General features: G+C 41.6%; 1 protein-coding gene across 5 annotated transcripts; it reads right to left on the bottom strand.

Annotated features, from left to right (window-relative positions):
* Positions 1-6,409: 6,409 nt before the first annotated feature.
* LOC134677380 (uncharacterized) lies at positions 6,410-26,140 on the bottom strand. 5 transcript variants are annotated; one of them, XM_063535815.1, is made up of 10 exons: positions 26,019-26,140; positions 24,944-25,111; positions 21,173-21,245; positions 18,074-18,207; positions 17,918-17,992; positions 15,627-15,684; positions 13,813-13,950; positions 12,953-13,011; positions 12,350-12,401; positions 6,410-9,730 (listed from the first exon to the last, which is right to left on the bottom strand). In XM_063535815.1, the coding sequence occupies exons 1-10, from the start codon at positions 26,117-26,119 to the stop codon at positions 6,506-6,508; spliced, it is 4,083 nt and encodes a 1,360-aa protein (XP_063391885.1). In that variant the 5' UTR covers positions 26,120-26,140; the 3' UTR covers positions 6,410-6,505. The 5 variants fall into 5 exon arrangements, with proteins under 5 accessions (XP_063391885.1, XP_063391886.1, XP_063391887.1 ...); XM_063535816.1 differs by having other exon boundaries at positions 13,813-13,947; XM_063535817.1 differs by lacking the exon at positions 17,918-17,992.
* Positions 26,141-26,304: the final 164 nt, after the last annotated feature.

The following is a 26,304-nucleotide window of genomic DNA, read 5'->3' as shown; positions in this document are numbered from 1 at the left end:
GTCTGGATGCAATGCCCCCGGATTGACTGAAACATGAAATATTTGTTTAGTTCCACATTTCGGGTAACAATGGTAACTAAAATATGGTGCGAAGTCAAATGAAATGAAATCATTTATTTCGAGTACTCATACAAATAAGGATCTCAGTTAATGACCAGTAGCATAGAATAAATAGTACTAAGTAGGTACCGAAGGTTGACTACGCGTCAATTACGACATGTATGACCGCTAGGTGGCGCAAGCGCGAACAAGCGTCCGTTCCGACGCGGTGCGCGGCAATTACTATGGCTATGACACCAAAATTTGTGTAGGCTGCATGTACTTGTAGCGACGCGACGAAATCGCGGAGTGAGCCACGCCTGCCAGTAGTCTTAGGTTCACTGAGTCCACTGTGTTAGTTACAAGTCACGCCACAGGCACGAGACTTCATTCACCTGTGGTGAACATTGAACATCCAGCCGAGCGCATGGCAAAGCGGGCAGCGTCAGTCATATAAAATCAAACTGCACTCAACCCGCTCACATTCCTTGTGCTGGTCTCGACGCCACTCTACTTCGTACACTCACCGCTTCAGGTCTTGTGCCTGTGGGCCCAGTCGCGGCGCTGGCAGCCGGGCGAGTTGTACGGCGTGACGCGGCACCCGCTGCAGAACGCCGAGGCGCGCTCGCCGCACGCCACTCTACTCCGTACACTCACCGCTTCAGGTTGTGACACACAGTCTTGTGCCTGTGGGCCCAGTCGCGGCGCTGGCAGCCGGGCGAGTTGTACGGCGTGACGCGGCACCCGCTGCAGAACGCCGAGGCGCGCTCGCCGCACGCCACTCTACTCCGTACACTCACCGCTTCAGGTTGTGACACACAGTCTTGTGCCTGTGGGCCCAGTCGCGGCGCTGGCAGCCGGGCGAGCAGTACGGCGTGACGCGGCACCCGCTGCAGAACGCCGAGGCGCGCTCGCCGCACGCCACTCTACTCCGTACACTCACCGCTTCAGGTTGTGACACACAGTCTTGTGCCTGTGGGCCCAGTCGCGGCGCTGGCAGCCGGGCGAGCAGTACGGCGTGACGCGGCACCCGCTGCAGAACGCCGAGGCGCGCTCGCCGCACGCCACTCTACTCCGTACACTCACCGCTTCAGGTTGTGACACACAGTCTTGTGCCTGTGGGCCCAGTCGCGGCGCTGGCAGCCGGGCGAGCAGTACGGCGTGACGCGGCACCCGCTGCAGAACGCCGAGGCGCGCTCGCCGCACGCCACTCTACTCCGTACACTCACCGCTTCAGGTTGTGACACACAGTCTTGTGCCTGTGGGCCCAGTCGCGGCGCTGGCAGCCGGGCGAGCAGTACGGCGTGACGCGGCACCCGCTGCAGAACGCCGAGGCGCGCTCGCCGCACGCCACTCTACTCCGTACACTCACCGCTTCAGGTTGTGACACACAGTCTTGTGCCTGTGGGCCCAGTCGCGGCGCTGGCAGCCGGGCGAGCAGTACGGCGTGACGCGGCACCCGCTGCAGAACGCCGAGGCGCGCTCGCCGCACGCCACTCTACTCCGTACACTCACCGCTTCAGGTTGTGACACACAGTCTTGTGCCTGTGGGCCCAGTCGCGGCGCTGGCAGCCGGGCGAGCAGTACGGCGTGACGCGGCACCCGCTGCAGAACGCCGAGGCGCGCTCGCCGCACGCCACTCTACTCCGTACACTCACCGCTTCAGGTTGTGACACACAGTCTTGTGCCTGTGGGCCCAGTCGCGGCGCTGGCAGCCGGGCGAGCAGTACGGCGTGACGCGGCACCCGCTGCAGAACGCCGAGGCGCGCTCGCCGCACGCCACTCTACTCCGTACACTCACCGCTTCAGGTTGTGACACACAGTCTTGTGCCTGTGGGCCCAGTCGCGGCGCTGGCAGCCGGGCGAGCAGTACGGCGTGACGCGGCACCCGCTGCAGAACGCCGAGGCGCGCTCGCCGCACGCCACTCTACTCCGTACACTCACCGCTTCAGGTTGTGACACACAGTCTTGTGCCTGTGGGCCCAGTCGCGGCGCTGGCAGCCGGGCGAGCAGTACGGCGTGACGCGGCACCCGCTGCAGAACGCCGAGGCGCGCTCGCCGCACGCCACTCTACTCCGTACACTCACCGCTTCAGGTTGTGACACACAGTCTTGTGCCTGTGGGCCCAGTCGCGGCGCTGGCAGCCGGGCGAGCAGTACGGCGTGACGCGGCACCCGCTGCAGAACGCCGAGGCGCGCTCGCCGCACGCCACTCTACTCCGTACACTCACCGCTTCAGGTTGTGACACACAGTCTTGTGCCTGTGGGCCCAGTCGCGGCGCTGGCAGCCGGGCGAGCAGTACGGCGTGACGCGGCACCCGCTGCAGAACGCCGAGGCGCGCTCGCCGCACGCCACTCTACTCCGTACACTCACCGCTTCAGGTTGTGACACACAGTCTTGTGCCTGTGGGCCCAGTCGCGGCGCTGGCAGCCGGGCGAGCAGTACGGCGTGACGCGGCACCCGCTGCAGAATGCCGAGGCGCGCTCGCCGCACGCCACGCACGCGCCGACCGTCTGTAGCGCCGGAAGGTTAGGCTGCGGTTTCAAATGTCTGTGATTATATGTTATCAAAGGAATTATGGGCATGTGTCCGACCGCGAGCGATTACGTTGCGAAGTTTCGAAAATCTCTGAACTCTGTTTAAATGGGATAAAATGCTTGTGGTATAGCCATCGTCGGCTGTATATCTTGGCCATTTTAAATATATTAAGAACGGTTCACTCACGTATTTTAAGTCGAAAAACGCTCGACATGTTTCACTCCGTACCGAGGAGTGTCATCAGTGACCCGTTCTTAATATATTTACTGTCTGTGTCCACGGAAGTTTTCTTATTAAAATTGCTAATATTTCTGGGGCATTTTATTTAAAGTTGCACTTTCGAAAAAGTAACAACTCTTGGATTATTTCGACTCAGAATCACGAGGACTATTGATAGAAAAAAGAAATAATAAAACCGGGCAAGTGCGACTCGGACTCGCGCACGAAGGGTTCCGTACCATAATGCAAAAAAAAAAAAAAGAACCGTCACCCATCCAAGTACTGACCACTCCCGACGTTGCTTAACTTTGGTCAAAAATCACGTTTGTTGTATGGGAGCCCCAATTAAATCTTTGTTTTATTCTGTTTTTAGTATTTGTTGTTATAGCGGTAACAGAAATACATCATCTGTGAAAATTTCAACTGTCTAGCTATCACGGTTCGTGAGATACAGCCTGGTGACAGACGGACGGACGGACAGCGAAGTGTTAGTAATAGGGTCCCGTTTTACCCTTTGGGTATGGAACCCTAAAAAAGTGTCCAGAGTTTTTCATACAAATTTTGTGTGTAGAGTTGTGATTGTGACGGTCCATACAAAATGTAAGTACATATGCCAAAATGCGTCAGAAAACTGTCCTTTTTTTTTCAGAAAATCATTTCCTTTTTAAATCGATAGTCTTCGTGATGCCGAGTGGAAATAATCCAAAAGTTGATGGTTTTTGGAAAAATTGTGACCTATTCAGAGTACAGGCATTCTTGTGCGAAATAATAATAGCCTTGCCTATCGCTTTTCGGTACCACAGAATAAATAATAGTAGGTACTACCGTACAGAAAGGAAACTTCCTACAAAACCGAAGTTTGACAGCGCTTCAGCCGGCCTAGCCAAGGTTACAATCGCTATCGCTTCGACAGCGAAAAGCATAATGTCTCTCTGTCACTCTTCCATATTAGTGCGACAGTGACAGTTGCGTTTCGATCGCTACGGAGCGTAAGCAATCGGCATCTTGGCTACGCGGGAAGGGGCGAATAATACGGTGCCTTTTTTATGACATAGACATTTATTCATAATATGTATGGCACTATCCCTTTCGGCTATTTAGGGTTGTCAAAATTCAAGCCATTATCTTATCTGTGGTTGTGCACACAAAGGGACGTCAAGTTGTGTCAACCATAATAATTGCTCGGAGCAATGCTGAGCCGAGCGGAGAGTTTCGCACCCCTGTCGCTAATGTTATCGCTGCTAGTTGGACAGTACTCGTGAATTGGTCACATTTCGGTTTGCATCAATCATTTAAAACTTACGTCTGGAACACCTTCAAACTCTAATTCCTATTCCTAATCTTTTATGCTTCTTGCCAGTTCATCCAGGCATTGGTTTTTATTTCGCCTAACTTTTTAATTGAATACTATTTTTTTTAAATTGTTTAAAGAGAACTAACTACTCATTCATGACCGTTTCTTTTATTTTTTGGCATTTTATTTATTTTGACCTTTTTGCCACTTTTGTGTTATTTCTAGTCAAGATGGCGAGCCCTTTTCATCCTAGCAAAAAATGTCCTAAAACTTCCATACATTTTTCAAAGTTTCCTCTTTGTTATCGCCATACAAAGAGACTGGAGGTGGTCGTAGGAACTCTGTGATGAAACAACGGAAACTATCTCTTCTTCTTTCCCCTGCCCTTATCCCACGTCATGTGGGGTCGGCACAACATGTTTTTCTCTTCCATTCTCCTCTTTCTTTCGTGTCCTCAGCACTCACCCCTTTCTTTCTCATATCCTCTTTCACACAATCCATCCATCGTTTTTTGGGTCTACCATACGCTCTCCGTCCATCAACATTCATCCCTAACATTCTTTTGCCTATATGGCATTCATCCCTCCGCGTTACATGCCCATACCACGACAACCTAGCACTCCTCATTTTCTCCGTTACTGGAGCTACTTTCAAACTTCCTCACAACAACAACAACGGAAACTATAACTAAACTAATTGTATTTGGAGCTTTTAGAATCGTCTCGATGAGTATTAGTTGCCTGTGGTACGAAAAGTACAGTCAGCGAGAAAAGCTTGTATCAAAAACAAAATGTATGACAATTACTTATTTAATCTTAAGTTGTAAGCTTAATAGCATCATACGCAGACGTTTCTGCTTGTTAAAAATTAACACTTTGACTATCGAGAACCCGCGTGGTAGGCACTCGTAATGTTTGCTCAGATGCCGGACAACCCGCCCAGCGGGTTGTTTTGTATGCAGATATAGACGACCGGTTTCTGGGGTAGTGCGCCGTTTTTTGCCCGGTTGCGAAAGTGTTAAAAAAAAACTTATTACAGTACATATGATGCTACTTTACCGTCCTAGGGCGTAATTAAGGACAATACGTGCGTATTTCAAAAGTTTAAAAGGCCATATGTACTGTAAAACGTTGTACAATACACGTGCGAAAAGATAATATCCAACTTTTGTCAATCTAAAGCACTCCCAGTGTTTTAATTTATCGCCACTCGTTGCGAATTCCCTACTTTTCGCACTTGTATCGTAATCGTAATGTTACTTCTCGTTTGGCATTCGTCGATGTACGATTATCTAGGCCCCCAGGGTATAAGCTTACTATGTTATCTTACAAAATGTGTTTAATTTTATTTTTAAGAAATTTGTCTACCCTTAGATATAAGCAGAGATCTTATTTATAATGAATAAGGATAACAATCTTATAATCAGGAGTATAAAAGAAAAACAAAAGTAAAAACTTTCACTTTATTTAAAACCATGCTCAATTCACAATCACATTCACAAGATTAAGAAAATTAAAAACGTACAATAAAATTAATATTACAAAATCACTTTTAAAAATACTTACCGCAAATGAATGTAAACATTAAAAAAAAGGTTCAGACATTAATTGAATATACCAACATTAAAATATCACATTTTAAGGAATGACAACTTTTAAATATAACAACATTCGGTGGTAACATTAGTCTTAGACGTCTTTTTTTATTGGTCCTGACTTAAATATAACCTGACTTTAACGTCACTGGACTTTGAAATTGACAGTTTGCTCAAAATCAGTTTTTAAAACTAAGCCAACATCTAGTAACAAAAATTGCAAGTTTATAATGTATAAACCCCTCGAACCCCCTTGTCAAAAATTTGTTTACTGAATTGATAACAATAATAACCTTGACATTGTAAATTCAAAATGTTCGAAGGGTAAAATTAAGTATACGTTTACTCAGGAATGTCTACTTTTTCATACAATACACTTTATTGAGCCTAACTTTTATCATTTCTAAGGGCTCGTTTAGAAGATGCGAGAACTCGCATGCGAGTTTCATTACATTGCGGTTTTTATTCGGTCGGTTGAATTGGACGTAACCAACAGTCCGCAATGTAACAAAAAGTCGCATGCGAGTTCGCGCGCCGTCTAAATCAGCCTTAAGGACCCCCCCACATCTAGCGTCTTTCGAGCGTCGGCGTCTACAAATGTATGGCCGCGCTCGACGCAACGTCGACGCAACTGCGCAGCGACGTCTTTTTCCATAGCGCTGACCAGACGCCGACAGACGCCGACGCTCGAAAGACGCTAGATGTGGGGGGCCCTAAGGCACATGACTACATTAATAACTTTTCCACACAATTTTAAATTCTAACTACAAACTATCGTACACAAACTAGCAAAAATAGTCTTAAAACATTACAAAGCATAATTATAACAGAAACTTCAGCTTCTGACCAACCACCGTAGGAGAGAATTGGTTACTGCGAATCACAGAAGCTGATTGCTTGTCTATAGACAAAATAAACTTCCCCTTCTCATAATTACCGAAATCATTAGTAACTGTCCACAGCTCTGTGTTCAGACCCGGATTTTGATCTTGCAACAGATCGAAAATCAGATTCAAATCCTCTCGCTCCTTAGGTAGGATCTCAGCTGGTATTTTCACCACCATTTTACAAACTTCATCTATTTCCACTGGTGACAATTTCAAGCTATCACGCTCAACGATCTTTGGATCTAAATCGGATGCGTTTTCTGAATTTTTAATGGAAATATGTTCAATTTGGTTATTGCTATCCTTAAGTTTCAGAGAGTCATCGATTCTCAAATCGGGGAACTCTTGTTTCAATTCAGTTTTGAGCTCTTCAAAAGTGAATTCAGTAGATATTTTCACTTGTACTTCTCTTTTTGTTGTGTTCGCTTTCATTAGTTTCTTCTCCTGTTTTTTGCTCATTTTTTCCATAACGATAAGAGGTTTTAGAAGAGACTGTAAATGACCTAACTGGAATTGAACAGGATTGTCGCCCACGAAAGAATTGAAGTCGGGACTTCTGATGACTTGAGCGGAGAGCTTATCAATTTGTAATACTACGTCCAACTTAGCTTTGGATCGAACTGTGCTTATAATCCTCCAATATTTCGCTCGAAGTCGAGGATTGTTCGATTGAAGAATCGATATGACCTCTTCAGTATCCAAATATGTTTTGACTACCATACTTACAATGCCAACGGCTCCCCTGTATTCCGTAGATTTCAAATTGATTTGCAATTTAGAATTAGCAATGGTTAAAGCTTCGTCGATCCAACAGCGCGAAGCCATGTTTACACATATAACGAAAATTACGCCGTCAAAAAGGTACATGTCGTGGAATTTAGGCATAGACATTTCATTGATATCACCATCTACAAAGGACTTGTAAACGATACTCTCTAAAGTTTTCTTTATAGCGTGGAAAAGGTTTTCGTCTACGCGCGATTCTGGATAGATAGTAGGGCCTACGTACAGTTTGAGATCGTCGGCGACTACATCAGAATAGTGATTCGTTCGGATTCTTGTAAGGGGAGAGTTCGACATATCAGCTTCCACTGGCACGTACAATAGTTTCAAAATTTTCTCTTTCACCTCCTTATTCTCGTTTTCATCATCGTAATCTTGATTTCCTTCGAAGCATGAATCGCGTTTCTGCCTATCGATTATCCTGAAGCTAAGCTTCTCGCCGTCATATTCCGGATCAAAATCCGGGCTTTTGATTATTTCTAGAGACACGGGATCGACGCCGAACTGCCGCTTCTGTTTGCCAGCTACATCAGAATAATACTTCCAGCAATCCGGTTTCAAACCAGGGTATTTCTCTTGAAGCTTCGATATTATTTCAGCAGATTCTACACTGGCAAGTGCTTTTGGCAGTCGCAGAACGATTCTCGTATATCTAAGTAGTGTTTTAATGTCTCTAAATATTAGCTTCCAGCCGGTGGAATTGACGAATTTCGGTAATACCTCTGTCAAGTAATCCTTAGTCTCTAAGCTGTCACAAATATATATCACAGCGCCGTTAGACAGGTAAATGTCTTGGAATTTTGGGATGATTAAATTGGCGAATCGCTGTTGTTTCATATCTCTGTGTAAATACTCTTTGAAGAGTTGCTTCAGCCTCCGGATATGCGTGCCTTCGAGTTTGTTCTGTGGGTAACCGTCGAGAGCGATTGCGATTTTCAATTCTGGTTCCACATGAAGGTAGTTCGTTCTTCTGTGGTAAGCGATACCCCGGTTACTATCTATGTTTACATTGCTGTTGCTCCTAATTAGGTTCTCGGTGCTTTCAGCGATAGATTCAGTCTTTTCAGATTCTGCAACCAGAGATTCTGAAGCGGGCATTTGCATGTCCTCATTGGCAACATCTTTACTGTTATTGTTATTTTCCTCTGACCAAATTATCATGTCACTCTTTTCGTTTCGGTAATTAACGTCCTTAAGTTTATTCAATACATCACAATCATTATTTTTCAATTCAGTGATGTTCACTGTATTACCATCGTCTTTATCAGGAAATTCTACAAAATATCTTTCTGTTTCTGTCTCATTCTCGTCTTGTTTTTTTACATTTTGTGCGTCTTCACCAGACAGAGGTTTTCTTAAACTGCAGTCAGAGATATTTCTGGGTGTATCTTCCCCCCTAAGTTCGTTCAAGAGTTTCACTCTCGACGAAACGCTTTGCAGATCTTCTTTCATATCTAACATTAGACATTCGTAGTAAATTTCGGTGTACCCGGTCAGTTCAAACTCCATTTGCGCATAATCTATAACATTTTTAAAGGTGGCGCCACGAATAATTTCACCGGAAACCCTGTCTATTAGAAACGAAGTGTATTCAGCGTCATCAAGCCTCTTTTGCGAGTAAATTCTCCACGCATCAGTTTTTAATGTAGGATTGAAATACTGTAGCAGTTTGAACGTGTCCTGGGCAGTCGTCGGCCAAGTTGCGCTAGGTATTTTCAGGTAAGCTAAGCATAACCTTTTAATCTTAGACTTGAGTAGAATAAGGTTGGAAGCCATACGTTCTTGCAGGCCTGGTGAAACCCTGATTATCCAGTTCCTAGTATCAATGTCCCTACAGACGCAGACGAGAGCGCCCCTGTTCAAATAGTAATCTAGGAAGTAAGGTACGGTTTTTAAAAGGCCTGCCTTGATTTGCATATCCATAACCTCGGCGATGGATCGTTGAAAGAGTTCTAAATTTCTGAGACGCATTTTTGATTTGGGATAACCGGCGAGCGCTATGACTATTTTCAACTGGTCTTCAATAATATCTGCATAATCCGTGTTCCTCAACTGTATGAGCCTATTCGTCTCGTCGGCTTCATCCTCGCTATCGCTGTAGAAATCAACATATTTAGCAGTATCACAGCTACTTTTAGACTTTTTACATCTAGGGTTCTTACTAGTACCGTCAGTGACTTTGCTATGCTTACTAAACGTGGCCTTACTGCCTACATGACTGCCTACATTTGTTTTCTGAGTACATTTGCTATCAGACTTATCTGGCGAGTTCTTTTTTCTGGTATCATCGGAGCAGAGTACGCATGTGGAGGCGGTGGAGGCGGCGCCGTCGGTGTCCCAGCACCTCTGCTCGCAACTGCACAGTTCGGGTGAGCTCTGTTGATAAAACACCGATTTTTGGTATGGGTTGCGTAACTCTAACCATACCGGGCCATGGCCATGCGACAAGCTTACATGCACAGCAAAGCCACTGGGGGTACAAGTTCTGATCTGTCGCTGCTGTCATTCTGTCAGAATTCGATGCATTCGGAACGCCACTTCACCGTAACAACCGTAATCCATCACACAAGTCTCTCCAAAACCTCAATATTACCCAAAGGTTATCCTGCTACCAGTGCTACCCAAAGACTGTCTGGAAGAGATCGCCTTTTCAGCGATAAGACCGCATGTTGTTACCTAGTCTTAAACTAGTATTTCACTTTTGTTTTTTACTTTATGGTGCAATAAAGGATATTTATTTTAAAAGATCGGCCATTCCGCTGCTCAAAAGAAGTTGTCGCACCATTTAGGTGGTTATCAACTTAACACACGCGTGCGGAGACTGCGGAGCGACGATTCGCGTGCGGCAAGGACGCACCACAGCACCTATCTCCGTATTTCCGTCCGAAGCTGCGTTGCACGAAGTGTTTATACACAAAAATCGGTACGGTACTACGGAGCTCAGTAGCATACCTTGCGGCCGGGGCCACATCTCCAAAAGCGCGAACCTACGAGCAACACCGAGAAGCGAGACGGCATTCATACTATTTCCCCTCTGCCGAAGCATAGGCAAAACTGTACGTATGGTGTTTAGTTATACTGGACATTTTCCGCAAGTCGACAACCATTGTGCCTATTTTGCGTGAAAACGAGGTAGTTTGGCGTACGTATGGCGGTGCGTGTTGTGACCCGATCGAGTTTTGCAAGATTTGTCTTTGACGTGTGTCATTTTCCATGTATTTGTCTCGTCATTACAGATTTTATTTTGAGTGTGAGAAATACGCACGCAAATAGTGCACGTTTCCCCCCGCAAAAAATGGCAAAGATTTGTACGGTAAGATATCGCTTGGGCTCCTCCCTTCCGACGTGTCGGAAGGCGGTGTTGCTCGAAGGCGCGAACCATGCGATTCGGCGCACCTTCGTACGGAGAGGCGGAGCCAGTGTGTTAAACATGCCGCTTTTGCATACAAATCATCATTCTACAGTAATAAGTTAAAAACCTGCGGAGCAGTGTGATAACCGCCTTATGGTAACATTCTATTTCTAACCGCAGCTGCACTACCGCTCGCTACTGAACGCGTCGCTGTCATTGTCAATTTCCATAGTAAAATTGACAGTAGTGCAGCTGTCATTGGAAATGTCGTTGTCAAAAACGCAACGCGTAAGACACATGACTCGCTGTCAAGTTTTGATGTGTCAAAAGGGTAAAGGTCGGTTTTGGCCGAAACTAGATCAAAACCAAACAATTAGTTTCGGGCACGGTCGGGCATTAGAAATCATACTGACGTGCATATGTTAAGTACCGCATATCCCAACACGTATACATATAAGAAATAAAATAGTTAGATATATGTATATGATCCGCATATCCCGAACACGTATTCATATACACGGTGGCTAAAAAATAAGTACATTCCCGTTGCCAGAGATGTTTTGGGAATATACTGAGCAACTTTTACTATGATACCAACCCCGAAATCGCGAACAAAAGGTTTACCCTCCCATAGAAAATGGACCAGCTAAAATGTAGTAAACAGGCAATTTTTTTTTGCGATTTCGGAGTTGGTCCCATAGTAAAAGTTGCTCAATATAATCCTAAAACCTCCCTGGCAACGGGAATGGAGTTATTTTTTAGGCGCCCTGTATAAGAATTAAATCGTATTAGTTAATATTCATAAATATTTTGTCCAAAAAAGCTGAAGAAAAACATTTTCATGCAAACCGAAGAAAGTAGTAGAATAAATGTTTAACGCGTCGAACGCCCATCGTACAACGAATTGATGCAAAGCAATTTGACCCATATTGATTTGTACACACGTCTGATACTGCGTCGCTACGACCCAAATTGGGTTATAGAGAAATAAGTTCAATAGTGGTAAGTGAGGCCCATCATACAGGAAAAAAAACAGTTAAAATTTTAAATAATGAATAGAATCAGGCGTTACTATGCGGAAATCCATAACAATTAAAACCAAAATATTACTTTTATAATAGCGAAAAGATAGCTACTAATTAACTGATTGACTAGCACGTTATCTTTTTACGGATTAGCAAATAGTTCGGTTTTAATTCAGTAAAATTTTAACGAAATAAAGAAACGCAAGCCAGTTCCAATATTACATTATTGAAATTTAATTATGGCTACAGAACGAGCTGCCTCGCGAGGAAAATGTCGCGAGATGCAGCTCTGTCTGTCTAGGCCCTAAGCATGCCTCGGGCGAGGCACGTCTCCTCCAAAATATGCGGCGCTTCGGCCGAGAAAGTAGCAGAATTTTAGGCGCTTCGCCCGAACGGGACTGAATATTAGGCGGTTCGGCCGAGAGAGGGGCCGAATATTCGGTAATATTCGGGGCTATCCAGCCTCTTGAGTCCCTGATGCCTTTATAAAGGATTTAATCGAAATCGCATTTTGAATTAAAATAAAATACATTAAGGTTCCAAATTGAATACTGCAATAATGACAAGGGGGACTCAGGAGGCTAGTTGAAAGTTACTTTAAAAGTTGAAGGAACTTACCGCATCGCCAGCACCCGCTCCAAAGCTGCCGTCGGCATCGTTAGCTTCACTCCTGAAAGAAACCATAATATGAACAAAATGAAATCAGGAGTTCCCTATTTAGTGCTGAATAAAAAAAGCCTTTTTTTTCTGTATTTGTATTTTTGTATTTGTATTTCTGGTTTAAAAGAGCTATTATACACCTTCAGCTGTATGCATGTATTTTTTTGAAAGATTAATAATTTTGATGCCAATCTATTCTACCTGCCATGAAATTTAAATGTTTCTAATAAGACATTGACAATAAGGTTAATTATATTTAATATTTTTGAAACCATGGAAAATCAACATGGTTTCAAAAACCACCCCTCTGGGTTGGAAGGTCAGATGGCAATCGCTTTCGTAAAAACTAGTGCCTACGTCAAATCATGGGATTAGTTGTCAAGCGAACTCCAGGCTCCCATGAGCCGTGGCAAAATGCCGGGATAACGCCAGGAAGAAGAAGATTTTTGAAACCATGGCTTGTAAAGATTTTTGTGTACTTAATTTTTATTACTAAAACTAAACTAAAATTAAACCAAAGTGCTTAAAAGTGTGTCCTGCTCAAGAAATCTATCAACTTACTTTTCAATGGTGCGGACAACAATTCTACCATCTGGCAGAAGTTGGCGACTACTGGAACTCTGAAACAAACAATAAAATATAGTTTTTATACCCTATATATTTAAATTATATTCTATCATTAGCCGGGTTCATACAGAGCGAGGGTACGCGCGAGCACAGAAGAAATAATAGTACCACCGTACAGAAAGGACACTTCCTACAAACCCGAAGTTTGACAGCGGTTCAGGGTCGAATCATGCTATCCCTTTCTAATATATAGCACTATCCCTTTCGGCTATTAAGGGTTGTCAAAATTCAAGTGATTTTCTTATCGTGCACTTATTTGCTCGGAGCAATGCTGAGCCGAACGGAGCCGAGTTCGACCGAAGTCAGGAGTCTCCCCACTGGCGCGAATTTCCTCGCGCACAAAACGTCAAGTGTAGACGTGCCTCGCGCGCGCTGCCTGGCCGAGACACGTCAACACTAACATCAACAATTAAAGTCTGTGCCCGTAGCATCGTGCTGATCTTATGATGAAGACACGGAACGCAACTAATTGCGTTTTGGGTTTGTTAGAATTGTCTCGATAGTATTAGTTGCCTGTGGAAACAAATGTACGTCTTGGATAAAAGCTTGAAAAAAATAAAATATTTGTCAGATAAGTTACGAAGTGAAATAAATTTCATATACTAAGGAAAAGTTACCAAGGCCTCCAGTGCTCCAGACTGGAATTGAACCAGTGTCTTCTGCTATTGGGCCACAGTGGCATAGGTAATTTTTCCAAGTTTATGCACTTCTTACTGAAGGCTTAAAGGTAGAACAGTATGGTATAGGTTTATGAAAATAATTTAGTTGTTCTAATAAAATTATGTGTTACTTACAGACTTCTTCTCAGCCTGCTTGAGCAGCAGCATCCGGTGCTTGCACAGGACCTGCGCCTCCTGCAGCTTGAGGTGCTCCAGCTTTAGCTTCTCCAGCTCCAGGTTCACGTCTGGCTCCAGGGAGCCGCTCAACACCTGCTGTACAAGTAATTGTGGAGTGTAGAACACTATTTTATTATATTGCTTATTTAATAAACTCAAGAGTCAAGGAGTGGCGCTGCCTGGAGGAGGCCTATGTCAAAGACAGCCTGACAAAGTAAAATAAACAGAAAAAAGTAAAAACATAAATAGATACTTTGTATATGTCAGGAATAAAGGCTATTTCAATTCAATTCAATAATAAACTCAAGTAGAAACGGTCCGCGATGGTCGCGATGTGTTTTAAGAACCCGACCCCTGAAGAAACTACTTGAAGGGATGTTTACAAAAACAACATAACTTAGTTATGTTCAATTAGTGACCCCATGGTTTATCAAAAGCTTGTAACTTGTAATACGAGTGGAAGTTCCTTTTTGACAGCTTTTGTTAGAAAGGAACTACCATTTGTATTAAAAGTTACAAGCTTTTGATAAACAGGGCACTGGTGGAGTGTAGAGTGACGGAACATAACATATTTGGATTTTGAAAACGGTACATAATAATAAATTACAGAGATAGTTATCCCGTCCCGTCACTATTATCCAGCTATTAAAGTTAAGTTGTGATTTGTCAATAAAAGTATTACAATTTTTAGTAACAAAATCTAATACCAGACAGATATGTTGTAACATACATGTTTATGCCGAGTTTTATATTTCAGCATGTTGTTTGTGTTGTGCACAGCGCTGGTGGCCTAGCGGTAAGAGCGTGCGACTTGCAATCCGGAGGTCGCGGGTTCAAACCCCGGCTCGTACCAATGAGTTATTCGGAACTTATGTATGAAATATCATTTGATATTTACCAGTCGCTTTTCTGTGAAGGAAAACATCGTGAGGAAACCTGCATACATCTGCGAAGAAATTAACTAAATAATTAACTACGGCATATCCAGCTATGGGCGAACCTATAAAACTTACTTACAACGAATACATAAATTACAGATTAGAATATTAAAAACTATAGTTCCGCTAAAAATAAAGCAACAGTTCAGATATAATTATGAAAACTTGTTTAGTTATTGTAGGGTGCTGAGTGTATATGATAAGGCTAAACTGGCTGTAATCTTAGAATATAAGCATTGTCTGGGAGAGCTGAAGAGATATAACAGACCAAATAACCTTCGCAGTCTACCCGATGAACCTAATTTTATGACTACTAAAAATAATAATGAATATGGTAATAGAACCTGGTTCTCTTATGTTCCTAAAGCTCTAAACAGTTTTCCAAGTCATGTAATTGAAAATATAAATAAGAAACCTAATAATATTAAGGCTATTGTTAAAAAGGCATTGATAGAGATAAATGTAAAAAGACTCAGTAGCATGTAAAAACACTTAATGATAATGTAATAATTTTGATAGGGGTTGCTCCCCATGTCCCTTAGTTCTAATAATCTTAAAAATGTAAGATTAGTTCTAAGCTAATAGAATGTTAATTCTTTTTTTAAAATAAACAGTTTAAATTTTTAAATTTTTTTTTTTTTAATTCAAAGGTGTATGTGAAGTCCCCAATCCGCATTGGGCTAGCGTGGGGACTATAGCCCAAGCCCTCTCGCGCTCGAGAGGAGGCCTGTGCCCAGCAGTGGGACGTATATAGGCTGAGATGATGATGATGATGATGTTGTTTTTAAATAAACGTGGAAGCGGATTTAGGCGGAGGGTTTGGAAGACTCTTACCACATCATCATCTACCAAGTCTTCCATGTTGTCACCGTTGGCCAGAGATTCTTGTCTCCTGTGAAGAGATTAGACAACTATTAGTACTTTCATCTATTGACAATGGATTTATAAAGAACCCGGATAGTAGTATGTACAGAAAGAGAAGAGCCATAGCCACAAGACCGTCCGGCTGCTAGACTGTTTTCCTCTCAACCGTCCAGGTTTTTTTAGCGACGCACGCCCCACGCTGCGCATTCACAACTTTCTACAAAAATTATAACTACACTGCCATCTAAATTTTTTTAGATCTAACTATTTAGTTAGGCTATGTTGTCGCATGAAGAGAATTAGTAAATAATCCCGAAATATTCCGTTAGATGGCTCTGAAATGAATTCTTTCTACCACCCCTTTGGATAGTAAGGTTCCCCCGGACGGTTAAGAGCATATTGGTTTCGGATACTATGCTATCGTCGGACGGTCAAGTGGAGAGAATGTATTCATGTATTGGTTCCCGTATATTCCATGACTGTTCTCATAACTATTATATGTTAGTCTTCTTCTTCTTGCTCCCATTGTCCCAGCATTTTGCCACGGCTCATGGAAGCCTCGGGTCCACTTGATAACTACTTCCATAATTTTGTCATAGCCTCGTAAGACCCAAGTCAATTTTTGCACTTTTGAATTTGGAACTTTGTTTTATTTCTACAAGAGTTCAAAACTCGAATTTAATTTGTACTTGCACAAGTACGCGGGGACTTACGAGGATAGGACTCATAGGCACTAGTTTTTACGAAAGCGACTGCCATCTGACCTTCCAACCTAGAGGGGAAACTAGGCCTTATCAGGATTAGGTAGTTAGTGTCAACGATTAAGTGCTAGTATTAGATATATATTTACAAACATAATGGTTTAGTCCCATGTATTTTATGGAAGACCAGGGTTTTCTGTCACAAGCATATCCGTTGCTAAAAAGAAGATCCCAAATTATATTGTAACATTGTACAAAAACCTATAAATATTTTTAGGGTTCCGTACCGGCCGTTAAAACTTGAGTAATGTACGGAATTGGAACGCGAGTCTGACTCGCACTTGACCAGTTTTTTTTTTCATTTTCTCTTTCGGGCACAGGCTCTAATGTAATTATTCTGGCTCATCAAAATTGACCATTTTAAAATTTTTATGTGCCCAGGGGCCCAGCATAGTTTAAGACGCTGTACATAGTATACCTCTGTGCTAATGGCATAAAAATTCGAGGGCAGTTAAAATGAAAGCCAAGGAAGCAGCGAGTCCAGAAAGGTTACACTAAAACTAACTAAAATATACATCCGCAACGCAATATGTTAAGTACTAATTATAATCAAAACTGAGAATCTAAAAGACTCAAACATTTGCTGAACGACAATAGCAATCAACAGGTTACGAATAACACTTAAACTTGGCACTTGAACGTACGAATCGTGATAACATGGGTCACTGATGACTTGACGAGTACTTATGCTTAGTAAACAAAAAAACAATGTGAAACAGTTAACGCATTCGAGTACCCCAGATTCCAGCTAGTGTACCTATATTAGTAAGAAATGCTGACTTGCGCTTTATGATAATTAAGTTTTGTATCGAAAACAGACGTTTAATAATATAAACGCATGAGGTTGATTTTATTAAAGTACCGGCATGGATACCTACTTTAACAGTAAAATAATGAATTAACCTCATATAGTAAATATTCATGGACATTCAAATATTCACTGCATCTAGTCAAAACATTTGTTTAAAATAACAGAAACTTACGTTTTGGCTTTATCCATTTCAATAGATTGAAAATACTTCTTTAAAAGCATGGCGCAACAAAACAAAGTACTTGTTTCGAAACCTAATTCACGGATAAAACACAAAAGCAACTGCACACACTTTAAACCACACGTTTACTAAATTTATTACTTACATAGATTCAGCAAAAGTTTCAAATATCACAAAAAAAACGTAGTAACAAAAGTAAGCACAACTTAGCGCTAAGTAGTCACGACGGCCATGTTAGTATAGTACCGGAAATGCAAACTTGCAAAGCGGTAAAGCGCTGCAGCGGGCGAATGACAGAAGCTTTCCGTTATCGGAGTGCTGTAATTGGCCGAAACAACTAGACATAATGATGGCGGCGATGAGCAAGACGTTCATTGGCCAACAATATTTTTTTATACGTTCAAAAGCGGGACCCAGGAAATTATCACAAACAGCCAAAGTGAAAATTAAATTAAACATGTGACAATCACGGAAACCCTTCTAGTCTGTACGTAACCATCAAACTTACCCAAAGTTACTTTTGCGAACCACAAGAAACGGGGTGTTTACGTCAGTGGCTGGGCGCCGATCCTGTGGAGGCATGCTTTAAAATAAACACTTGTATTTGTCTGCTTAAGATATTTTTATTAATAAGCAATTAATGCATGTTATATGGTAAACAAACCTTGTGTTGGTCCGGCTGCCAGCGCTGCCGTCGTCCCTAAAGCTACGATCTTCGCGATTGCGAGAGTTTGAATTGTTACTCCGATATCCCGAGCTGGCTTTCTGGTCGAATGGTCTTTTTGTTTTTGCATTGCTCTGTTAGGAAATAAACTTATTTTAAAGAGCAGTTTATCATGAAATATAATTTGCCACGTTTGTAAGCCGCTTCCGTCAGTAGAAAAAAGCGGCAAATTTAAAAAATGTAGCCGCGGAGGCTTGTCCTCCCATAGAAAATTTGAATTTCGCCCCTTTTTTACTGACAGAATGGTTTACACTTGGCCACTTAAATTGGCTTTAATCATTTTTTCTGGCACCTATAGGTATTAATTCAGCTTTATTAATTAAAACCTCCATACAAGTCACCAATAATGGGGTTGGCTATATACTTACTATAGAATACTATAGATAGTCAAGCAAATCTTGTCAGTAGAAAAAGGCGCGAAATTCAAATTTTCTATGAACCGATATCCCTTCACGCCTACATTTTTCAAATTTGCCGCCTTTTTCTACTGACAAGATCTGCTTGACCAACTCTAGACATGCGCAAAATGACAGAATGTATCACTGAAAAGAAAAGATTGATATGCATCTTTCGTACGCTGCTGTGAAGTACTTCACTCTTTTTGTTCACTAGTTCAGTTTAGTTCAGTAGCTCAACAGATCCATCTTTCCATCTATATCAAAAGTATTGGTTTCATTTCTCTCATTCGCAGATATATTGAGTTGAATGAAGAATTTGATAGATAATTTCATTCAATATGAATCACTCAAGTAAATTAATTTATGAATCAAAGGTTTAACATGGCGTCCTTGTCACTCTTTAAGCGAATGAGCAAGTAAATGAACAGATTTTTAAACTGAACTGCTGAAGTAAAGAACTAAATGAAACCGCGCTGAACTAGTGAATGAAAGAGTGACAACAAGTGAAGTACTTCATTTGAATCTTTCATTCGTGAACTACTCATGTCTAATACGAGTATACTCTTTGGGTTGGCTACTGTCAAACGCTTTCATAGATGGCGCCAGCATAGGTTTTACCTGTCTCTAGTTTTGACTATAAGATTTGGCTAATAGGGCCTGGATGGCTATGGCTATAAACTTGCAAAAAAACTTACAAAATAATGTTCATGTTTTATAAGCATTTATTTAACTTGCAATGTTTGTATGTATGTTTGAGTTAAGTCTCCAAGCTAAAGGGATAAGTTCGCCTTTGTACTTCTTACTAATTATATGTTATTTTTAACATGTCTTTTTGTACAATAAAGAGTTTATTACTACTACTACTAAATTAGACCCACTTCCTAAGATTCGATTGAGCTGAAACTTCACATACGTGTAAGTTGGGTGACTATGAAATACATATTATGGTACGATCGACCGGATGATGAAGACAGGGGGTGGTCATATGAACTCTGTAATAAAACGACGCAACCTAATTGTTTTTGGTATCGTCTTGGGTCGTCCCACTCGTTTTTCGTCCAGTCCTTAAATTAGTCCTATTCTGCTTTCGTCACCCAATCTACATTAGTCACAATCGACGTGGCTTTCCAGTGGCGTGCCTAGGGTTTAGGAGTAAGGCAAGCCGAAAGATATGTTTTCGTAATAAATGTCCAATCTCACTCTTTGGACTCAAATGAATTTGCTAGCGTATCGCGGCGAGCTATCATAGCGCACAGCACAGGGCATACTAGGTACTACCATAACTACTAGATAGAATTTTACAAACATATCAGAGGGCCTACCGCGTACACTGAAATTTGCAAATTGCATGCTTCTTTCCCTGTCACTCTAATTACGCCGTAATTGGAGTAAACCAACAATCCTTGTGTTTTGTAAACAGCCGTACAAAATGTTCTTTTAATGCGACTGACTTATCTGAGAATACACAAGTCGGGTGTTGGTTTTGGCGCGGAAATGATATATATCCCGTTTTTCTACAAAGTTTAACGATTTTACCTTGATTTCGTCGAGTAATACGTGGACGCATCTCATACCGTCACAAGGAACAACTTCATCCATTGTCAACACTTATAAACGCCACAACAAACGAACAAATCCACATTCACTACTTAATTCAAATTCACTTAAATAAATTGACCTTTCGTTACTTTCGACTCGACTAAATAATAATACACTTGAAGTAAACGCGTGCCCGTGTGAACTTATGCAGCTAACTTCACACCAAAAGCTCGGCTTAAATCGCCTTATAAAATTGCTATACATACCAACAAATAGTTACATCGTTCTATGGCGTTTGTAGGCTTAGACCGCCTAGAGCGGGACGAAAAAGCAAGCTCGCACTCGTCGGCTTGCAACCGCAACAAACCGACGAGTGCGAGCAGGATAGCTGGATTCTCAGCAGATATTCATCCTACGCCTGATTTTTTTCGCGCGGAGGAGGCGCCACGGCAAAATTTTGCAACACGCTGGCGCCGCGGTCCGCGCGCTGTAGCTTGAATTTAATAATACGGGTTCATTTGGCGCGCGGTTTAAAAATAATCTATATTGATTATTGATCTTATCACTACGTAATTTCGGTAAGGCAACTAAGGCAAGCCCGGCTTTTGGGCTTGTATGGAAGTACCGCCACTGTGGCTTTCAATGTAGAATGAGTGACGAAAGCAGAATAGGACTAATTTAAGAACTTGACGAAAAACGAATGGGACGACCCAAGACGATACCTTGTTTTGTGTTTGTTAGAATTATTTCGATGAGTTGCCTGTTCAAAAACAAGTACAGTCAATGATAAAAGCTTGTATAGCCTGGCAAAAAAAAAAGTGGCAACACTGTAGTGTCGACCCGTTTTCTTATATAAATTGGTTTGAAAGTGACGACACAACAGTGTTGCCACTTTTAAATTTCTACTCTTTTTTGCCAGGGGGCTGTCCATAAATTACGTCATCGATTTTTGACCCCCCCCCTATAATCATCCAAAAATCATGCTTCAAATGACCCCATTTCCTCCTACTTCATGCTACCGTCATCCGATGTCCAGACCCCCCCCCCTAATTTGAAATGACGTAATTTATGAATAGGCCCCAGACTATAAAAATTACATTACCTTATGAGCAACGTTGATATTGAGCTTCAGAGGTTCCGTTCTATTCAGTTTCATCATGGCAAACTTTGCTTCCCTGTCAACGAAATTTTATATAAGACATCATCATCATCATCATAACTTAAGAGCTCTTGTCGGTGCTCTATTATTTAAGACAAATGGGGAAAATGTTTGATTTGATAAAAAGTGAGTTCTCGGTCCGATGACTCCATCCATAGGCTACAGAGACCGCTTACCATCAGGCGGGCCGTATGCTTGATTGCCACAGGCGTAGTATTAAAAAATATACTATATTTTATAACACTATTGCGTCGGTGGCAAACAAGCATACGGCCCGCCTGGTGGTAAGCGGTCTCCGTAGCCTATGGACGCCTGCAACTCTAGCAGCACCATACCACCACCACTGCAGTATGCCGTGGGTGAGTAACTACTGGGAAAAAAATTCCCAGTAGTTACCACCAACTTTTGGTCAAGTTCCCGCCGAATGTGTGGATCACTTTCTGATGGCTCCTCTACACGATGGGCCAACGCCGGCCACTCCAAGGGACGCAGCCATGCGGTAGAATGAGCTAGCAATATCACTTCCTCACTCTAACGCATAAATGCGTCTCTTGGAGTGGCCGGCGTTGGCCCATCGTGTAGAGGAGCCATGAAAAGTGTTATTCCACAATTTCTATGAATTCTATAGTTAGCCTCTATTCCAGGGGTCACCAATTAGTTTCTTCAGGGGTCAGGTTCTTAAAATAAAATGACTATGGCGGTCCGTTTCTCCTCGAGTTTATTAACCTTTTCGACGCCGTGTCAAACACAAAAGCAGTCTCCCGGACGCCGCGGACCGAAGTGTCAAAACTGAAATTGAATTTTATAGACCAGTCAAATCTTACAAAAAAATCTCCTAAAAAAACAATGCGTGATGTAGTTCTATATTTTTTTTTATATTGTTTGGAGTCCTTGGAGGAATGTGAAACTATGTTTTGCAAGCAAAAAAAAGTTGTGCTCCCTGCGTAATTTGCAAAAAACTGCAAAAATTTCGGATATTTTTCAGTTTTTGCACTTTTATTAAAAAGCTTTGGGTTTTTGGTCAAAACTTGCTATGTAACGCTAAAAGAAAATTAAATTTGGAACAATTTAAGCCCATGTACAGCGCCGCATGTTAAATAGTTTATGAGATATGAAACTTTAAAAAAAGGGTATTTTTTTCCTTAGAATGAAATTTTTAGTTTTTCCTATATTTCAGGACAAATATCGGCACAACCGCTCATGCTATGAGATATATTGCGATAAATAAAGTTGTAGCATATTTAATTACCTTTCATTTAAGTGCAAAAAAGGGTCAGTAAGTTCTACAGTTCTCTAGTTATCGTAAAAAAATGAAATTGCTATAATGAGGAAGGCAACTAATGTATTGTTTTAAGGCATTGTCAAAATCCATACAAAAGGCAGTACTATCGTCGAGAATGCCATCTATGATTAACTTTTACCGGCCTTCTCGGATAGCAGCAGAGCGATGTTAGAGATCAACCATTTTTAAAATGCACTCCCTTCTTAAGCATTTCATTCATTCAGTAATGAAATCAAGATACAAACTGTAGATTGACTTGCTTTTAGGCTCCACTTTTTGGTCTTAGCCATTGATTGTAGTCCAGGATACCGATTCTTATTTAAGAATTAGTTCTGGTTTTGATCTTGTTTTGATACGACCTTGACGACAGTTCACGGTGATTGGCGTGGTGTTGGCGAAACGCACCAGAATCACTGGAAGTTGTGTCATTAGATATCTAGCTGTCGCTTTTTGGCGCTCTTGAGTGTACTGTGAGTCGTGTTAATCCAAGATCACGATAATATCCTAACCACAACAAATTGATACATCAGAATCAGCTACCATTACACACGCTAAGTATGTATGTTTGTGCTATAACTAGGCATGGATGTGACTCAGTCTTGTCGAGTTACCAGTATATTATAACTTCTTCAGTGGTTTACCGTATTTACACGGAATATTGCAAATAATGCAAATTCTTTTCCAATGGCTGTTAAGGCTAAATGTATGTGGAGCTACTGCTAAGTGAGTTGTCAATCCACGGGTTGTGACTATAAATAACTATTTCAGTCTTTACTGTACAAATGAATTTATAGTCTGGACCAATTAAAAATAAAAATAATTGGACTCATTTGTCAGTAGAAAATACGGCAAATACATATTGAAGTTTTTGAGTTACAAATTGGATATTTAAGTAGGTACCTATATGTGTAATTCGTAACCAAATATAGCTCAATGTTAACATGATTAACTAATTATGCTAAAAGAATATCTCATTGCTAGAAAGTAACAAATGTATGCAATCTACCCGGCTTGGCAGATCATGCATCATGTTAAAACACACTTATTACACCTTACTGAATAAAAACTAGTACATACTACGTGTTTCGTTTAGTTCTTCTATTCCCGATTTGGTTTGTCAATCTATACACCTTTATATGTAGTTAAGACTCTTAGTAATAGGATATTGCTAGTTAAAACCCGTAGATTATAACACAAACGTATACTTAGAGTGGGTAATGGTAGCTGATTCTGATGTATCCATTTGTTGTGGTTATATTCGATACAGGATATTATCGTGATCTTGTATTAACACGACTCACAGTACAGCCAAGAGCACTAAAAAGCGACAGCTAGATATCTATTGACACGACTATCCGTGATTCCGGTGCGTTTCGTCAACACCACGCCAATCACCGTGAACTATCGTCAAGGTCGTATCAAAACAAGATCAAAACCAGAACTAATTCTTAAATAAGAATCGGTATCGTGGAGTACAATCAATGGCTAAGATCAAAAAGTGGAGCCTAAAAACAAGCCAAACTACAGTTTGTATCTTGATTTCATTACTGAATGAATGAAGTGCTTAAGAGGGGAGTGCATTTTAAAAATGGTTGATCTCTAACATCGCTCTGCTGCTATCCGAGAAGGCCGGTAAAACTTAATCGTAGATGGCATTCTCGACGATGGTACTGCCTTTTGTACGGATTTTGACAATGCCTTAAAAACAATACATTAGTTGCCTTCCTCATTATAGCAATTTCATTTTTTTACGATAACTAGAGAACTGTAGAACTTATTGACCCTTTCTTGCACTTAAATGAAAGGTAATTAAATTTGCTATAACTTTATTTATCGCAATATATCTCATAGCATGAGCGGTTGTGCCGATATTTGTCCTGAAATATAGGAAAAACTAAAAATTTCATTCTATGGAAAAAAATACCCTTTTTTTAAAGTTTCATATCGCATAAACTATTTAACATGCGGCGCTGTACATGGGCTTAAATTGTTCCAAATTTAATGTTCTTTTAACGTTACATAGCAAGTTTTGACCAAAAACCCATAGCTTTTTAATAAAAGTGCAAAAACTGAAAAAACTCCGAAATTTTTGTAGTTTTTTGCAAATTACGCAGGGAGCACAACTTTTTTTTGCTTGCAAAACATAGTCTCACATTCCTCCAATGACTATAAACAATATATAAAAAATACAGAACTACATCACGCAATGTTTTTTTATTGTAAGATTTGACCGCTCTATTATGCATATCTGGTCTATGTTGCTCTGTGGTCTGTGACCGATTAATCAGTCTTTGGCGTTGGACCTGCGGTGCGGATATATCGGTCATTGGTGTCCAAAAGGTTAAATAAGCAAAAAATAAAATAGGTCGGCGGTCCGGATGCGCACCATTTGGTGACCCCTGTTCTAATCTAACTTGGTAAAATCCACATACCCTGGCGTCTCAAACGCCACCAAGGCGTATCTCTTGTCCGGGTTCCTGCTGACGAAGATCTCGGTGAGCTGGCCATATTTGGAGAAGGCGGTGGACAGACCGTCGTCGCTCAACCCGTTCGGGATGTTGGTTATGTAGAGCCGGCAGTGGTCCAGGTTCACGAAACCGCTGCGAAGGAGTTATATTTATATTAAATACTAGTTTTTGCGACCACAGAATAAATAATAGTACTAGGTGCAGAGGGTTCACTCTCTAACAAAACGCGTCTGTTACGACAGATATGACCGCTAGGTGGCGCAAGCGCAAGCAGGCGTTCGTTCCATAGCGTGCGGCAACTACTATAGTTCGTTTTTTTAGCATTAGATATCAGGTAAACAATCTTTATGTGTCTTTTAATAGAAAAACACATTTTTAAAATAAGTTTCGGCAAATATGTAACAATTATGAATGTAATACGATCATTTATATTCTTCTGCTTTCAAAAGTATATTGATTTTTATAAAGCGTTTTTCAATTAAAAGACACGTCAAGATCGCTTACCTTCTTGCAAGTTCTTTCTTATGCTAAAAAAAAACGAACTATAAGGGAGACCAAAGTAGGGGTATTCGTGCCTGACCTACCTCTTATACTTAGGTGAGCAAGGCCTATTAAAACATAAAACATTATTACAACACACACAAACATTATATGTGACGTTCCACGGAAAAAGGTACCTTATGGCGGCTGGCGCTTACGTCGCATAGCGCCGCAATAATATTGGAGCGGGGTTAATAATAGCGTAAGCACCTACCGCCATAAGGTACCTTTACCCGTGGGACGGGACGACACATATATTAAACAGAATTTTTCTGCTTGTAGTAAACTTAATGTAGTAAAGACCGTCTAAGCTAATTTTGCACTGACTTGTCATTATAAACATCATACTTTCATAGAAATTTGACATTAACGATGACACTTATTTAAAAGTAGGTTTTCTAGCACTGGTTTTTGGAGAAGTTTCATCAAAATCGATTCACCCGTTACATTGCGATTAATGTTTTTAAAATGTTCAATGTTTATGAAGTTATGTTATTACCTGCCACTCTCGTCAGCATTCTGAGGGTCATAACTTGAGTTGTCGTAGTCCTCCCTCATCGGGTCCCAGTCCTGATTGTATCCTCTACTCCGAGTTGTCATTGTGCTGTACAGAGAAATATAAAATTACTACGGACTCGCCACAGCTTCGCACGGGTTACACAAAACCTTACCAAAATACACCTAAACCCTTATCAAGAATCACTCTTTGATTGATAGATGCAAACCGCATGAAAATTCGGTCAATAGTTTTAGAGTTTATCATGAACATACATACACACTAACAG

This window comes from Cydia fagiglandana, chromosome 26 (assembly GCF_963556715.1).
Source record: "Cydia fagiglandana chromosome 26, ilCydFagi1.1, whole genome shotgun sequence".
Lineage (NCBI taxonomy): Eukaryota > Metazoa > Arthropoda > Insecta > Lepidoptera > Tortricidae > Cydia > Cydia fagiglandana.
This window is presented reverse-complemented; position numbering and strand designations above follow the sequence as displayed.

What these genes read in the sequence shown, in the direction of transcription:
- LOC134677380 (XM_063535815.1), bottom strand. Translation starts at nt 26,119, where the DNA reads ATGACAACTCGGAGTAGAGGATACAATCAGGACTGGGACCCGATGAGG. An exon ending in GTGGCGTTTGAGACGCCAGG is followed by an intron (nt 21,246 to 24,943) that starts GTATGTGGATTT and finishes TTTCGTTGACAG; the next exon opens with GGAAGCAAAGTTTGCCATGA. An exon ending in GTTCGCAAAAGTAACTTTGG is followed by an intron (nt 15,685 to 17,917) that starts GTAAGTTTGATG and finishes ATCTCTTCACAG; the next exon opens with GAGACAAGAATCTCTGGCCA.